At 36.8% G+C, this 17392-nt stretch overlaps 1 protein-coding gene across 9 annotated transcripts in view; it reads left to right on the top strand.

The window, feature by feature from the left end:
* The window catches only part of DIP2C (disco interacting protein 2 homolog C), a 116510-nt gene that overhangs the window by 32352 nt on the left and 66766 nt on the right, over positions 1-17392 (top strand). For all 9 annotated transcript variants that reach the window (XR_005557313.1, XR_005557312.1, XR_005557314.1 and 6 more), the window contains 4 exons: positions 9307-9438; positions 10077-10196; positions 11141-11338; positions 15143-15234. Coding sequence is in view for 6 of the 9 variants with exons in the window: in XM_039348581.1 (XP_039204515.1) it covers positions 9307-9438; positions 10077-10196; positions 11141-11338; positions 15143-15234 (542 nt within the window). In the remaining 3 variants the exon portion in view is untranslated. The remainder of the gene's footprint in view (positions 1-9306; positions 9439-10076; positions 10197-11140; positions 11339-15142; positions 15235-17392) is intronic.

The following is a 17392-nucleotide window of genomic DNA, read 5'->3' as shown; positions in this document are numbered from 1 at the left end:
GTTACCTGCCCATCACTTATTGGTAAATTAGAACTTAAGATGGAAGTCAGTGGCTTGCTAAAGGAAGGAAGCACTCACACTAAAAAAACTATGTGCAAGCTCATTGAAGATAGAAGTGGAAAGACAAATATTACTAGACTCTGTTTGATAATAGACATTGGTTTTATTTGACTTAGTCAAGAAATTGTGAACTACCATTCTCTGGGATTTTCCTCTGATTTAAGCTATTATGTCTTCCATAAATACCATTTAAATTCAACACATTTATTCAAGGAAATTCCTAAATTACAATTATAGTATGTGCTTAATCATCCCTGCAGCTTTATTAAATTAAGGAAGTCCCTTCCACCATCTTTCTTTTGGTCACTGTTAAATTCTTCATGAATTACAGAGAAAACTATTCAATAACTATTCAGTATTTGTTTAGGAAGAAACATTTACAGCAACTTGAGTGCATAATTTATCAGAAATAAAACATTGCTGTGATCCTGTAGGTTTTTATTTTTGTAAAACAAAAGCAGGCGGCACAATGGCCAGGTTAAGACACTTGAGCTTGTCAGCTGGAAAGACAACAGTTCATGTTTGAGACCCAAGCACCATGCCATGGGGTGAGCTTCTGTTACTTGCACCAGCTCCTGCCAACCAAGCAATTTGAAATCATGCAAATACAAGTTGATAAATAGGTACTGCTTTGATGGGTAAGATTACTATGTTCCATGCTGGCCACATAATGATGGAAACATCTCAAACAACATAAGCTCCCATGACTGAGAATCTGAGATGAGCACCACCCTCTTTAATTGATCACAACTGGACAGGGGAAAGCTTTAAACTTTAAAATAAAAGCATTGCTAAAAGATTGTTGTTAAGATTTATAACATTAAGTTTAGTGGTATATTATAAGAATACAGAAATCCTAATGACTTTATGGCTTGGTTTTCACATTATTCTTTAAGTTACAGTGTAACTTGATTTTTGCTTAATGTGGAGTATGAACCCACTTATTGTGATAAATAAATCATAGGTTGTGGTTATGTGTGAATCTGCCCAATTACACTACATTATTAAACAGACTATTGCTTAGATGAACCCAGTCTTTAGAAATTCATGCAAAGGAAAGCAAATGAACCCAGAAATATCCTTTCAGTTTTTGTTTTCTATTTTCTACAGTTCACAAAACTTCAGAATACAGTATTGCAGCTTCCTATAAATATATTATTTTAACATATTACTCTATTTTTGTTCTGCAGCTTGCCTTCCACTAGCATAGCAATTAATTCTGAGTGACACCCAATTTACAGATATTGATCTAGACGTTAGAAATCATGATGGTATTGATATACAGTATATTGCCTGATAGCTCAGAGGAAAATGTGATTTAATTAAGAAAATGGACACCAATTAATGATCATTATTTTAATGAAGATGATGATTCTTTGGTAATTGATAGACATTGAAAGTAAAATACAGAAAATGGCAATGTTTACAGAAGAAGGTAAAGAAGGTAGTCTTCAAATCTAATGTTTGTGTTCCTGAGCTGGTAAATTTGGATTAAGAAAAATTCTTCATTTAGCAGTTAGAATCAAAAAGAGGAAATTACAGTCCATTGCAGTGCTTATTTTTGATAAGGAAAGGGTAATTACATTCTGTCCAGAATTTCAAAGTATAATCAGAATTGGCAAGATACAGCATGTAATTTCATTGACTCAGAAAAGTTGTCCTTTTCAAAATGGCAAAATGTGTAACAACCATTATTGAAATTCAAAAAATTTGTCGTATGAGTATAAGTCTTTTTATTTAACACTAATAAAATTGCTCTTTTATTATTTGGCTTCTAAAATAAATTGTAGAATGTGTGCATCTTTTGGACACAGGTTATCCATGTGTTATTTCATTTATTAAATTATCTTTATTCAACATTTCTTTCATAAATGATGAAATAATGCACATATTTCTCATATATACAAAACTTCTGTCACAGGGAAACACATAGCCTAAGGTTGTCCATGGGCTTTGTGAATGATTTCACGATGATTTCATTCTGGATTTAATTCCTTAACAAGGTGCCTTCCAGACGTCCTGATTTCCAATATTCATATCTGAACAGTTCTGGAATTAAGAAAATTGTAATATTTTGGGATTCAGCATGCCTGAGTGACTGAAGACTGTCTGCTTTCCATACCCAAATTGATCCCAAATGTATAAAATCAACCATTTCTTAGAATAAAAGAGCTGAAGTCGACATGTCTAAATGGGATATAGGTTGGAGAAGACAGACCTATTTGTTTTTTAAAAAGAGACCTACTCTCAAAGTAAGCTTCTAGAGAGAATTAAGCTTTTCTGAATTTTTTCATCGGACCAGAGAAAATGGAAAACTGTTCACAATTTCATGTATAATTTGCTTTTCATGTAACTCAACTGTTTTTTTCCTGTTAGAGTTTTTATTTTAAAACCAAAATTTCCAACTGCCTCTGCAGTTAGGATCTTTTTGTATTAACTAAACTAGAAGTTGAAATAATTTGACCCATGAGTACACACAACATGGTAAGCCATACTGGGAGACTTAATAAAGAATTCCTGGATTGTGGTTTCTGTATCCAGCTGTGCGGCATGGATCTTAGCCACTTTTTGCAGTTGCTGGCCAGCCGATGCTTCCTGCTTTGTTTATTATATTAAAGGAAGAGACAGTTGACAGCTAGTCCTAGGAAGACTGCAGGCACTCTAAAGAGACAACAGAGCTAACCCTTCTGAAGGGCTGTTAATTTGCAGCCACTCCTCTTTCCCTGGAGCCCTTATGGCTGCTTCACCAAAACCTTGCCCTTCTCCCAAGTCCAGATGACATGGCAGGACAGTGGTTCAGAATAAGCTCCGCAGAACCAAGCTTTAGATACAAATTATGGTTAATAGCTGGGATTTAGACACTAGGCTAAGTTAAATTGTATTGTTTGAACTATTATATATCCATGAATCATTTTAGTAAGAATGTATTCAAATTAAAATGTTTTTAAAATGTACCCTAAAGTACAACATATTAATTGCCATTAGGGAACTGTACATGGCTGATGCTTTATTTTGAATTTATATTAGAATGTCTCTGAAAGTGCCTGTGGCAGGTTTGTAAAATTTTGGGGCAGAGAAGACAACATTCATGTTTACAGGTCCCAGGCATGAAAATATATTATTGGCATAGGTTTAGTTAAAAATCTTTCATTGCATGCACACAGACATATATATATATATGTATGTATGCATATGTACATGTACATGTATATGGATATGCATGTATATATGTATATGCATATATATGCCAAATGGTGGCGCATATATATATATATATATATATATATATATATATATATATATATATATATGCACCATCATTTGGCATAATTACTGCTCTTGTAATATGCATCAATGAGTCTGGATAGCATTCATTTTTCCACACATGTGGTTATTTAACATTATCATTTGACTAGTGCCATTGATTAGAGACAAGATGAGAGGACAGTCTACTGTGTAGCTAAGGAGTACCAAAATTGTAATTCTAATATGTGATTTTAAGTTGTATTATTTGACAACAGTGACCAGTTTTGATCCAGTGGCAGATCCATTGTTGACTTTTTGTTGGAGAACAGCTATTGAACTTGGAGGCTCATAGTGTGAATTTACTAAAAGGGATAGGACAGTGGGGCAATACAAATTAATAATCTCCTGAAGGATCAGGCACTTTGAAGTTCTGCAGCTGTCACTATTCCCATATTTATTTCCAACATTTTTCTTCTGAAACAACTTAATTTTCCTTAATGGAACTGCTGAGCTTTTCTCAGCATGGTTTTTGGGGCTACTATTCAATAAAAAATTCTTTCTTAAAAATATACTTGTATGTGGTTATGCCTTCTTAAAGCATACCCGGAATCTATAGTTTTAGTCTCTCCGTACATCTATAGATTTAGTTCTCCATTTTCTATAGCATATAGCATTTTAATAACAGCAGCAGTGTGCAAAGTAAATTCATCCTCAGGCAGATTCTTATGTAACCCCAATACTAAAATGAACAAATATCAATGAGGAACTTTCATTTTAGAATATTCTTCCTGTTGTATAAGAATTTATCACTGATAACTACATTTTAAAAAAAGAAATAGTTGCTATGCTCAAAGCTATTTCATAGCTACTGGTGAAAATTAGTCATGGATTGGTTTATTCCATCATTTTCTATCAGAGGCAGATGGTAGTTCTAGTGAAACATGAGTCCAGACACTTCTCTTATTCTTTTTCTTCCCCTCTCTTCATTCTCTTCCAAGCAAAAGCTGTAGGAAAGGAACAGATCCCTCTCAAGTCATCCTAAATAATTTTTTAAAGAAGGGAGGGTCGTGATATCCCCAAGAACTTATTCCTAGGAGGAGAGCCTAGGACTGGCTAGTATGGCTAGAGTGGATGTCTGTAGCCTCCCCCAAGAGTTTGTTGTGCACTTGGTGAGCCAATGAGAAGGACCAGTCCAAGACAGAGATGATGTGGGTGTTGGGGGATAATAGGAGGAGGAAAACCTTGGTGCCGAGAGCTTGAGCTATAGCACTATGGGGGCTTCTTCCCTCACCTGTCTCCCCAGGGAGAAGAATAAGAATGGCTGGAGGCTCAATGAGGAGAGAGATCAGGACAGAGGAGACAATCATCTTGGGGGACATGGGGCAGGACAACACATTACAGGAAGGATGGGCATGGGATGCAATGGGAGCAGAGAGCAGAGGACAGGCCTTTACAGGGGAAGGCATCCCAATGGCCTTCAAGGACCTTGCTCCCCAAGTCTCTGATTGTGAGACCTTGTTTCTGAATCTGGGCTCACAGGAGATTATTACCACTGTACCAGCCTCCTTGCTGCATGGTAATTTCCCTTCCTGGTTTGCGGGAGACCATCTTGGAGCTGGCAGAGAGTTCCCTAGACATATGGTTCTGGGAGACTTCAATCTGCCATCCCTGGGTTCAAGCTCAGAAGCAACACAGAAGATCATGACATTGACCCAACTCAGATAATCACAGACTGACTCAGGATAGTGGTCATACACCAGATATAATTTCTTGTCAGAGCAATGGCAATGTGAGCTGGTGGGGAAATTTAACATTATCCTCCCTGTCATGGTCAGATCCTGCCCTGATGTCCTTGAGACCCTGCCCTGATGTCTCCACAGGGAGACTGGACCCATTTGTGTTCCACCCCTTGGAAACTAAGGGACCCAAATGGATTCCAGAGGGATATGGGGGATATCTCAAGGATTTTGCTGCATGGCCCTGTTGAAGCCTTGGTAACTACTTGGAATCAAAGAGTGGCCAAGGCTTTGGACAGACTCACACATGTGCAGTCTCTCTTGAGCCATCATTCTTGATGCTCCTTGTCATTCTTAGAGGAGTTATAGGTTTTAAAAATGGTTAATAAATGCCTACAGCACTGCTGGAGGAAAACAACAAATGACTCTGACTGGACACAGAGCTGCTATTAAGGCCTAACTCAGGGCGGCAAGAGTGGCAAAACAGCATTGTATCTCCGCCCTTACTGTGTCTGCAGTGGCCCTGTTCTGGATCACTTGGTCCCTTCTGGGACAGGAGGGCTTGGATGATCATCTTCAGGGCTGTGCAGAGGAATTTGTTCAATACCTAATGGACAAAATCAATTCATTCCATTTGGAAACCATGCCTGGGGAAAGGACTTGCTTGGTCATCTGGGAACAGTTCAATCCTGTTAGATCTGAGGAAGTGGACAGGGTTCTCAATGCTGTCAGTGCAATCATCTAACAATCCTTGTCCCTCCTGATTGGTGAAAGCTTCCAGGACAGTGACTAGAAGTTGGGTCCAGGCAAGAATGAGACCCACTTCTCACTGCAGGAGGGCACATTCCCAGCCCCTTTTAAGGGGAATTTGGTTTGCTCCCTCCTTAAATAAATATCACTGGATTCCACCTGTGTGGACAACTTCTGTCCAGTCTATATACAAAATGAAATTTTTGCAATTTTAGAAGATCCTGGAGGAAACAGATTCCTTCCAGTCAGTTTTCAGGTACAGTTATGGGATAGAAGCAACATTGGTTGCACTTGTGGATGATCTATGACAAGGGAAGGATGACCATGTGCATCCATCCTTGCTCTCCTTGACCTCTCAGCAGCCTTCAATACCATCAGCCATGATATCCTTTTGGGTCAGCTGTGGTCAGCCCCTTTACCCAAGGCCAGTGCCAATCGGTGTTGATAGGGAATGAGATCCAGTCTACAGCCACTCTTCTGCAGTGGACCAGAGGGCTTGGCTCTCTCCACTCCTTTAACATCTACATGAAGCTGCTGGATGAGATCATTCATCATACAGCATACAGCATTCATCATGATTCATATGCTGATGATACTCAACTTTATATCTCCATCCCTAGTGATTCTACTGCTGTCATTTCATGGTGCTTGGAGGCTTAAATGGTCAACAACAGGCTTTGGCTGAATCCTCTCAAGACTTAATGACTCTGAGTGCAATCATGGACCCAATTGACAACTTTGGGGTCCTTTTGGACTCCTGCACAAAGCAGCTAGGAGAATCTTTGCACAGCTTTAGGTTGTACACTAGTTGCAGGCTTTCCTGGATCAGGAGTGTCCTCCGCACTCAGATTGCAACAGGAACAGCAGTTTCAGAAGCAAGGTCTCACTACCGGAAACTTGGTGGCATGGCCTCTGAAGGCCAAAAGAGATTTTTGAAGATAATTGCCACCAATCGTCTCCTCCACTACAGCCTTGGTTGTGCCAAAACCTAGACCCACCCAGGGGAACTTCCCCCTCTGGGATAACCTAGGTCTCAGTATTGCTTCCTCCTTCCTAATAAGATTGCAAATAAGAAGGCTTCTTACTGACTAGCCTGGTATTCATCAGCAGCAACTTAAAGTTTAATCCTGGAGGACTGCTGCCCAAGGTCTGGGCATGAGCAAAGAAAGCAAGATCATGCCACCAGTCTTAAACAGCAGTGGTTGCTTAAGCAACAGGTCCTTTGGCTCCCATTATATCCAAATTATACTACAAATAATATTTAAAATGAAGCAAATGCTTTATTTTGGGTGTGTTCTCAAACTAAATACAGCTTTATGAAGCAAAGCATAACAGCTGATGATTGGGTATTACTTTTTGAATTTCCCAGTTTGAATTTCAAGTAGGTTTTCTGACCTTTGTAAAGTTTTTTAGCATGAAGTAGATTACTTCTTAAACTGGATTGAGAGGAATTTAATCCAGGAAATCAGTATTAAAAAAATAAATTGCTAAAGCAAGACCTCTCCTGGAAGTGTTGGATGCCATATGGAAATGGGAAGGTTATATCCGATCGTAATAATAGTGTACTGATGTTGCACCACAACATTTCATTTACCTCAGTGCCTTTTTAAGATATCTTACCCCTTTATGTGCAATTTTTGCCTGGGAATTGATAAGGGTTAGCACTAGATACAACAACCTTTAAAAATGTTATTTTTCTTCACAGACACTGAACTTGGTGTCAAGCAAGTTAAATAGAAAGAGGTGTTAACTAAAAAGTGATTCTCCCACAAACTTGGAAGCTTTTGCCTAACAGATCTTCTTGTAGTCCACCTACAGTTTTGCCAAGTTACAATCCCATTTCCTTCTACCATATTTTCTGTTTATGTAGATGAGCCAGAAAGAATTGCAAAGAGTAGGTGGCTGTTGCTTAACCCTATTATATCTATCAAATGTCCTTTGAAATTTATTCCCCTTAAGGTGGCTTAGAAGAAAAATCAATTGCACAAATGATTAACCACTTTTGAGGGCGAAGGCTTTCTCCTTTCCCACTTGGCTTCTCTCAGGTGGTTTTTTGTGCCATCAGCATTGCTGGTAAATGGAGAACTTGCTGTGATTAGGTTACCCCAGAGATGGTTTCCATGTAACGATTTTACTACTTTGAGTGCTGTCATCTTAAAGCTTCAGATGACAAAATATTCCATTTACAAAAGCTGCTCCTTGATTATACTCAATAACAATTATTCCTAATGGTTTCAGCTTGGCATAGCTATTCTTGAAGGATGATGCTTTTGATCACTGAGGCTTTTGAAAAGAAAACTTGTTAAAGCCTGAGATGGGTTACTCTCTTGCACAATAATCTCCTCTCCCTAAAATGTGTGATTTTACAAGAAGGAGTGTGTAAAATTGGTATAACAGTACAAATTGAAGAGTGACCGAGAACAAAGATAAATGTCAGAAACATGTTGAGCCTACAGTACAGAGTTGTGAAAGGAAAGATTAACTTGAGGATTGTCTGCTGATGTCACAGTGCTGGCAATTGATTCAGAGTTGCTTCTGCAAATGCAAGATGTATAGTGGAGACAAAATGATGTGGGAACTATGTCCGGAAATGGGGAAATAGCAAATTGCTGTTTCTAATCAATTTACGATGGGCCATTCACCTTTTGGATAATTTTAACAAGACATTTGTATTGACTCAGTGCTTAATGCTATTTTAAAAACCACAAACTCTAAAAATGGCTGTAGAATACAGTTTAGAGCTTAGTTCTTTCCATATCTATGTGGAAAATATCTCCAGTGATTTATATTTGTTCTCACATATATGTACTTAGGCAAAACAGCAGTTACGACATTAGTCTTGTCTGCTAGAAAAAGATGAATATTATAGAGACTCAAGGGGCATGTGATTGGATGAGGTCCCATTACTCGCCCCAGCTCTTGCCAATCTAGCAGTTTGAAAGCATGTAAATGTGAGTAGTTAAATAGGTATCATTTCAGTGAAAAAGTTTTCTGTGTTCCTTATTTTCATAGTAACTACATGATAATGGAAATGTCTTTCAGATAATGTAGACAAAGAATCAGAGATGAGTACCAGCCCCTTGAGTTGGTCATGACTGGACATGGGAAACTCTTAAATCTTTTTAACTATGTGTACTTAAGCATGCAACATGTAGTTGATGTAAAGTGCTAGTTTGCAGAATGGGAAAATAAGAATTGTGAGTGTTCCATGTGCCTTGGTGTATAGTTGTGTCAGCCACGTGACCACAGAAGGGTCTTCGGACAATGCTGGCATCCTCGGCTAGAAAACAGAAATGAGCACTGCATCCTAGAGTCGAACCACCTGGACAGGGGAAACCTTTACTTTTTTTCAAAATAAATTTTTGTGGGTTAGTTAAATTAAAGCTCCTCAATTATAAAATTGAATGAAAGACTATTTTTAAAGTGGGGGCTTTCATAGAAGAAATTGTACAGTCCAAAAATACTATTCAAAAATTCGTGAATAAATTAATTGGAGACTTTTTTTCCTTTTCAGAAAATCATTCGGCCCCTCCAGATGTTACCACTTACACCTCCGAACACTCAATACAAGTAGAAAGACCACAAGGTTCAACATCAAGAGCAGCTCCAAAATATGGAAATGCTGAACTTATGGAAACTGGTGATGGTATGTCTAGTAAAAGGGAAGAAGGTAGGCATAGACTCCAGAAAGTTTGGCCAGGTAGAAAGTGTAGCAGAGGTATTCTTGTTCATTAATATGTATGGGGAAAATGCATTAATTAATTAATTGAAGTTTAAAAAGTCTTAATTAGCAAGAATTTAAACTTCTGAATGAATGATGACTAGGAAAGTCAAGAAAAAATAAGATTCAGGTGTTTTGTATCTGTGTAGGTTCACGTAGGATAACTGGTAGCTCCAGAAGTATCCAGAAAAATGAGCCATGGAAGTAAAGTATTAGACATAACAGGTCTTGCTTGTTCTAAGCCTATTTGAAGTGATGTTTTTCTTGAAAAGTTGGGACTTCTTCTGGCTATACTGCTTGAGAAGGACATTCATCCATCTGTTTATTTAATCACAGTGAAGTTTAACTAGAGGATTCTTCCCAACTTTTAATGGTTATTTGCCATATTGGACAGAGATTTTTCAAAGTGTCTCTGTGGGAGTATCAAGCTGCTTCCAGTATGCCATTATTTAATCTGATTCTTAAAACCTGAATTCAGTCAGATTGGTATGCTTTTGTTCTCTACCTAGAATTGGTAGACATAATCAGCCCTTCAATGCTTTCAATGATTTATTTTCCTGCAGGAGTTCCAGTAAGCAGCAGAGTATCTGCAAAAATTCAACAACTGGTCAATACCCTAAAACGACCCAAGCGTCCACCATTACGAGAGTTCTTTGTGGATGACTTTGAAGAACTATTAGAAGGTAACACAGTTTGACTTCCATGCATGCATTTTGGGTGGGCCTGATAAAATTATTCATTTCTTGTGCCAGAAGAAAAAATCCCCAGTAAAATTTACTCAGATTCTGTATTTAGTTCTGGAGCCTTGGTAATGCTGTGGTTAAAATGGAGTAATGCAGGCAAACTCTGCCCACAGTCTGGAATTCAATCCTGACAGTGCTCAACTTAATTCAGCTTTCCATTTTTCCTTTAAAATGAGGCCCCAAGTTGTTGGGAGCAATATGCAAATTATTTTTTTTGTAAAACCCCCCCCCCAGAGAATGCTGTAAAGTGCTGTGGGGCAGAATAGATGCTATTGCTGTTGCTATTTGATGATATAGTTACAAAGAGATTTATTGCCCTATGAAATGGTGCATATAATTAATCTGCTACCCACTTCCTTTGTTTAGATTAGTTGGGAAAGAGCATTATTCACTATTATGTTTGTAAACTATATTCTTTAACTATATTACATGGCTACTGCTTGAACATCTGGATATCTATGAAGGATCTTGAGGGACAAATTGACTTCCAAATTGAGAAAGTCATGATTATTGTAAATATTAAAGTGGAAGAAGAAACATGATTGAGAAAGAGCTTCCCAAAAGTATGTCCCCTAAAATCCAATCATTATTTATTCCAACATCTCAAATAGGCCAGATAGACCAGTAGGATTATAAACTTTCCTCAACATGGGTATCTCCAGATTATGGATTTCAACACCCAATATTCTTGGTAAATTCTGGGAGTTGATGTCCATACATGACGACACTGCACCAACTGGGGAAGATTACTATGCAGAACATTCTGAAATCAAATTCAACATTTCTCTTCTTTTCAGGTGATCTTTCAAAAGTAAATGTTTAGTTCTCTTTCTCTTTAGTTTAGTGCAGAATTAAATGAAGTAACACCCTCTCACATTTGTAAGTTCAACAACCAGATCCAAATCAACCAAAGCCAGAAGGAGCTCAGATGTTGGCGATGCGTGGGGAACAGCTGGGCGTGGTTACGAATTGGCCTCCTTCACTTGAAGCAGCACTGCAACGATGGGGAACAATTTCTCCTAAAGCTCCTTGTTTAACCACTATGGATACCAATGGAAAACCACTGTATATTCTCACTTACGGTCAGCAGTCTTTTTTTCCCCTTTGAGAAAAGTAATACAATAGAATTCTGAAAATCTTGTGTTTTTAATTGTTAAATATTAATAGTTTGAAAGCATGCAAATGTGAGCAAATAGGTACCACTTCAGCATGAAGGTAATGGTGTTCTGTGCATCTTGGTATATAATCATGCTGGCCACACGACCATGGAAATGTCTTTGGAAACCACAGCCTTCCTCAACTAAGAAATGGACAGGAGCACCGCCCTCTAGAATTGGACACAACTGAACAGGGGAAATCTTTATCTTTACCTTTATATATGATCATTTCTTAAAGGGTCCCTTCTCCCAGGACAAATTATTAGAATTCAGCTTGACTGAAATAGAGCCAACTTGAGGAGTATGTTTAATAGAGAAGGTTATAATTAAATGGAGAAGTTCATGTTTGAAATGAATAGTGGTAGCTCAGTACTCATCATTAATTGGTTCTGGTAGATGCAATGAGTAAATAATGAGTACCAAACAGATTTTTGCCTTTAGGAATAATGTAGTGAATCACAAGGCAGCCAACACCGACACATTTTAATTTGTGCAAACTAAACAAATGATCAGTCAAACAAATGATGAGCATTGTGACAAAATTTTCATGTCAAAATGTATTGAGTACCAAATTCGATGAATTTCAGTTGAATACCAAAGTAGCACTGTATGAATTTTCATATTCAACGGAGTGATCTTCATTTGAGCAAAAACAGGAATAAAAACCATGAGAGCCATGTAGTTTAGAGTTGATAGCAATCAACAGATATAATAGTTTGAATCAATATTGGCAATTCCTTACCATCTTGAAGATGCTTGTTTTTTTTCTCATATTAATTTTTCTTTCAAGTACAAGAATACTCTAAATATTTTTCATTCCTGAAGTTACACAGACATTTTATGCATGTAGCATTAACAGCATTTATTAATTTTTTTCCTTAGAAAAATAATCAATTTCACATCACAGCTGTCCTTGCATTCTTGAAGAAGAGAGTTTGTATGTGGATATTCATTAGATAATGTTTTCTGCTTATATATTTCAATTCAGAAATAATTTAAAAGGACCATTTTACACCAGTCCTAAAATAATTTTCTCTCTCTCTACATAGTATATATTCAGTATATATTCAGTCTGAGATGCACACCTACACATTCTGGTTGTGTAGCAGCCCATGAATTCAGGGGCCTCCATACTGTCAAGTGGGAGTGGTGCAGAATGATTCAGATTAAAACAACCCACCCACCTTTCATTGCTGTTTGATATCAGTGGGATATACTTGCATACAATGCTGTCTTATAATATCTATTTCTGTACATTGTTAAGCATATGAAAAGCACTCAATTATTGCAGTGTATAAGCTGTGTGAAATATACTGTGATGCTGAAAAAATGTACAATTATTTGCAGCTGGTTTTTGTCAAATTCTGAACTGATAAGCATAAATTTGGTAAGACTATTCTGGTTTGCTGTGGCTAAGTTGGTGGTGTGTGGTGCTAAAAATCCTACTGTTCATGATATAATCCTGATTTTGTGGTTTTCTTTTCTGTTGGCATACTTTTCTGCCACAAGTTGACAGCTTTTACACCTAACATATTCATGACTAATGGAGCAAAAACCTGGAAAGAAAATTGCCAAGTTTTATAGAAGTATCTATATTCATGCTATCCAATGTCCCCTTTCCCTGCTCATAGTTCTTAAACAAACACATTTATTCAGGGATGTATCTAATGGATTTTAAATGGAATCTTCTGCGTATGGTAGTAAAATTATGCCCATTTCAGAAATGATTTGGAAGAAATGCTTTGGACCTCAAACCAAAACATGGGAAAAGTCAGTTTTTTTTTCTGGAAACAAAAACATAGTAAATCGTGGTCATGTGATAGACAAATGCTGCAACCAGACATTTTTGAAGTGCCAAAGAGTGCTGTTGTGACTGCTAGGGAGGTACCACTATTGAAATTCTACAACTGGGTAATAAGTGCCTTTTCAGTGTCCATTATAACTTTGAATGATCACTGAGTACCCAGTGATTAAACAAGGACTACGTCTAATCCATATTTTGAATTTGCACAGTGAATTTAAAATATTATTTGTCAAAAACAAAAACTAGGTCAAAATTAACTACATGCAGCAACTTGTACAACTGCAGCCATCAACTACCAGCATCCATGGAAGATCAAAAAGGGCAAGATAACAGATGGAGCATTACATGCAATTTTTAACAAGTGTGCAAAATCATGAGAAATCTTACACAATTGCTGAAATCTCATGAAGTTTAACATCTCTGCCCTGTGCACTCTTTCCTGAAGTGTTATGAAAATTCAGGCATTTTTTAAAAAATGTTTTAAATGTTTAATTCTGCTAATTGATAGACCATCTTTTGGGATCAGAGATATCACAAAGCTATTGCTCCCCTTAATGTTGAGCCATCATATTGCCATCAAATATGTTTTGGGTAAAGCTGCATCTTTGTCTTTTGATATACTTTCCTTAAATGTATTTCTGTCTACACTTACATCACTATCTATATTTTAATTAAATAAGTGGGATTCAAAATGAATTGCTTTCTCGTTTGTTTCCAAATTCCTTGCTTGCAAGTGCTTGATTTTCATTTTATATTTTTTGTCATATGCTCTGCTATTAATTACTGCAAATAAAAGGTTTCATCTAGATTGCAATTACGGAGAAATACAGTAATAGTTTTTTTTCATTTGCCTAACTGAACTTTCATAATTGGCTTAAAGTCACTGATCACAGCTGCAGGTGACTAATGGCTTGGTTATAGCCTTCTTTGAATTTGAGCCAAACATTACCAGCACTCAAAATGGTCTGGACACAATTGATGAAAAACATTTTCCTCTGTGTTAAGCGACACTGACATACAACTTGTAGTATAGTTTGTTCAGAAAAAGTTGACATTGATTGTGCCCTATACAAGTAGCCATGGAATTGTCAGGATAAACATTTCAAAGAACAAAAATCAACTTTCCCAGGCATATTGAAACAAATCTGACTTGTATGTGCTGATAAGACAGCAGCTACTAGCTGAATAATGTAATACCAAGGGAAACCACTTCTGAACACTTGTTAAAAGATAGAAGTATGGTTATAATATGGTTCATCAATTTTTACTGTTTGAGTGGAAAATTGTTCTTTGCTTAGAGTTTTATTTAACAAGGTAGACTTGTGCAAGTTTGGGGAAGGATTTAGATAAGATCCAACAAGGCAGATTACCTTTTGGATCTGTTTCTAAGTTCTTTTGAACTTCCAATATATTGCATAGAAGTCTATATGGCCAGTGATATATTTTCTTTAATTTGGAGGATTTCTCTGCTATCATTCTGCATTATGTAGATGTGAGCTTCCGAATATAAACTCATAAAATTCTATAAACATAATGTAAGTAAATCTGGCTTTCAAACTTGAATATCCAGTCAGTTACTTGTACGGTGAAATTAAAAACTCTTTGAGATAGAATAAAAAAGAAATATTTGATAGTTCTGAGTTAGGGCAGTCAGAGCCAACTTTGACTTTAAACAATTAGACCTAGCTGCTGATAAATTAAAGTTGTTCTTAAAGTACAAACTTGCCTGTTTAAAATATGAAGCTTAGCAGCACAGTCAGATATTGTATCATGAAGATGCCCTCTATAAACTCTAATATGTTTTTTATATAGTTATGAATTCCTACTTTTTTTGTTTGGGACAAATGTTACCTGAATTGCATTTTGAACCATTCTAAAACTTAAATATTCCATGCCATATTTATACTGTTTTTCTTTTTGATTAGGTAAACTTTGGACCCGTAGTATGAAAGTTGCTTATAATATACTGCATAAATTGGGCACAAAGCAGGAACCGATGGTGCGGCCAGGAGACAGAGTAAGTAACTTACTTATTTTCTTACATAGATTCTTAAAATCCCCAAAGGTGAGATGTTTTATTGTTTGAATAGGCTATTCATTCATCATGGTTTATATTTTTGTGTTTTGCTTTCTATAAACCAGGGTTGCAGAACAACTGTTCAAGTGTCACACTAGATCCTTTGATTGATGGTTGCATTTCCCAAAAAGAGGTGGAAAGGCAACACTAAGTTTACCTTAATCTATTAAAATTAAATGAATTAAATACTGTGAATATGATTCTTCCCCATGTTTCAATAATTTTTCATTTCTCACATTCAGTATTACAAATTCATAACAATCTTCAAAGGGGCTGTAGGAACTTTCAAGGATCTGAAAGAGACCTGAGACAACAGTGTGCACACCTGACTTTCAAACAATTTCACCCTAATATTTATATCAGATTTTTAAAAAATAGTTAATAGTCTGAAAATAGTTTATTTATAATAGCCTATTTATGGTTAAATTGTATGTATCTCTTTCAAAACGGAGGCTGCACATGTTACAATGGCTTCCTTATAAAGAGCATTAAAATATGCTTGTCATAGAGATGAAATCAGTTTTGGAAATAAGACTGTGTACGCCTGTATATTCTGGGAAATTCTAGAAACAAAAGAGTTTCTGTGAAAAGGTCAGACTTGAACAAGGGAATGTTGCTAGCTAATTAATAAGATGTTCAGTGCAATCAGTTAAAAATATTTCTGTTTAAAAGCACTCTGTTGGCATTAGAATATAATAGGTTAAAGAAGGGTTGACTTCTGTGAACTGGTGTTGAAATCGGTATGAGTGTGGGGCAATTTTCTTGTGTGATTTCTGTTTCATCCCAAGGAGAGGGACACATCTTTATCTCTAGGATAAAAGAATTTTGAACAATTGCATATCCAGTGCAATATGTTGTTGTTCATCACATCTAAATGTTTGTAAAAACCAGCTCCATCTATGTACTTTCCTCAAAAGATATGCCTCATTTGCGCATTTTCCTCGAGATATATCTCCATCTACGTATTTCCCTCAAGAAATATGCCTCCGTCCACATCCTCTTTCAAGATATGCCACCATGTTGTATTACAGAAACCCTGTTCCTTATTCACAAGCACTAACTGTCTCTATAGTTTCCATCTGAGAAACATTGGGTTGAAGAAGAATTTTCATTGCCAAACATATCTTTGTCCTTTCCCCAGTCCCTTTTCTCTCTATCTGTTCTGTGGTTTTCCTTTTTGCACTTCATTTCTGGTATTTTGTTTGGGTTTGTTCGGATCCCTTTCTTGTTCATCCAAATCACTGTGATGGCAGTACTTCATGAATTCCTTTCTACTTTTTATTTACATACCTAGTGTCGTCCCCCCCCCCAGAAGCTGCTACTTCCTCTTATCAGTATTAAAGTTGAATCAACAGTCAGAAAGTCAAAGCTGCTATTTACCACAAAGGGGGAGGGGAAAGCCCTACATCTGGCAAGAAATACAGAGCAGAAATAATGCTTCTCCATTTGGACAGTAACGCACTGTTTTTGTGCTACTGGGAATTGTGGTTTTTTTCTTCTCAGTGTTCTAGGGAGTTGCCCTGTTGACAGTCTGTGTAAATATGTCCTCCTGGAATTTGTTGAGTCTTGTGCTTAGTTTTCAAGTAGTCTCAGCCTCTCTATGGCTCCTTCTTCAATTGAATTTGCATAAGAATACTCATTATTATTTGGCACTGAAAAATTCTACTATGGAAATGATAGCTTCTGTTCCAGAAGATGCTTCATTTTTACAGCTTCTTTTCTGAAAATTGGAAAGGAGTTACAATCTGAACAAAGTGAGAAGGAATAAAGCATAAAACTGAAGAGGTTTTTTTAAAAAAACAAAAAACAAAATAACCTATGTTTCCACTTGTTTAACTGAAGCTGGTCTGTCGTGAATGCCAGAGAATGTTAATGAAACTCCACAGAAACAAATTTAAATTTTTAAACTATACTTCGGGGAGCACTTCTCTAATGGTGGCAAGTGAATCGCCCAAATGAATGAAAAGAAATAGCTTACATTAAATTAGTGGACTCTTGTATATATTCGTTGGTTTAACCTCTAATTGCCTTCTCTGCCTTCACTAATAAGATATCTCCCATCCCCTTTCTTGTCTTAAGCTGTTCAACTTCAGAGCAC

This window comes from Crotalus tigris, unplaced genomic scaffold (genome assembly GCF_016545835.1).
Source record: "Crotalus tigris isolate CLP2741 ecotype Arizona unplaced genomic scaffold, ASM1654583v1 scf7180000018163.1057043, whole genome shotgun sequence".
In the NCBI taxonomy this organism is placed as follows: domain Eukaryota; kingdom Metazoa; phylum Chordata; class Lepidosauria; order Squamata; family Viperidae; genus Crotalus; species Crotalus tigris.
Note: the sequence above shows the minus strand (reverse complement) of the source record. Positions and strands in the feature narration are given on the sequence as shown.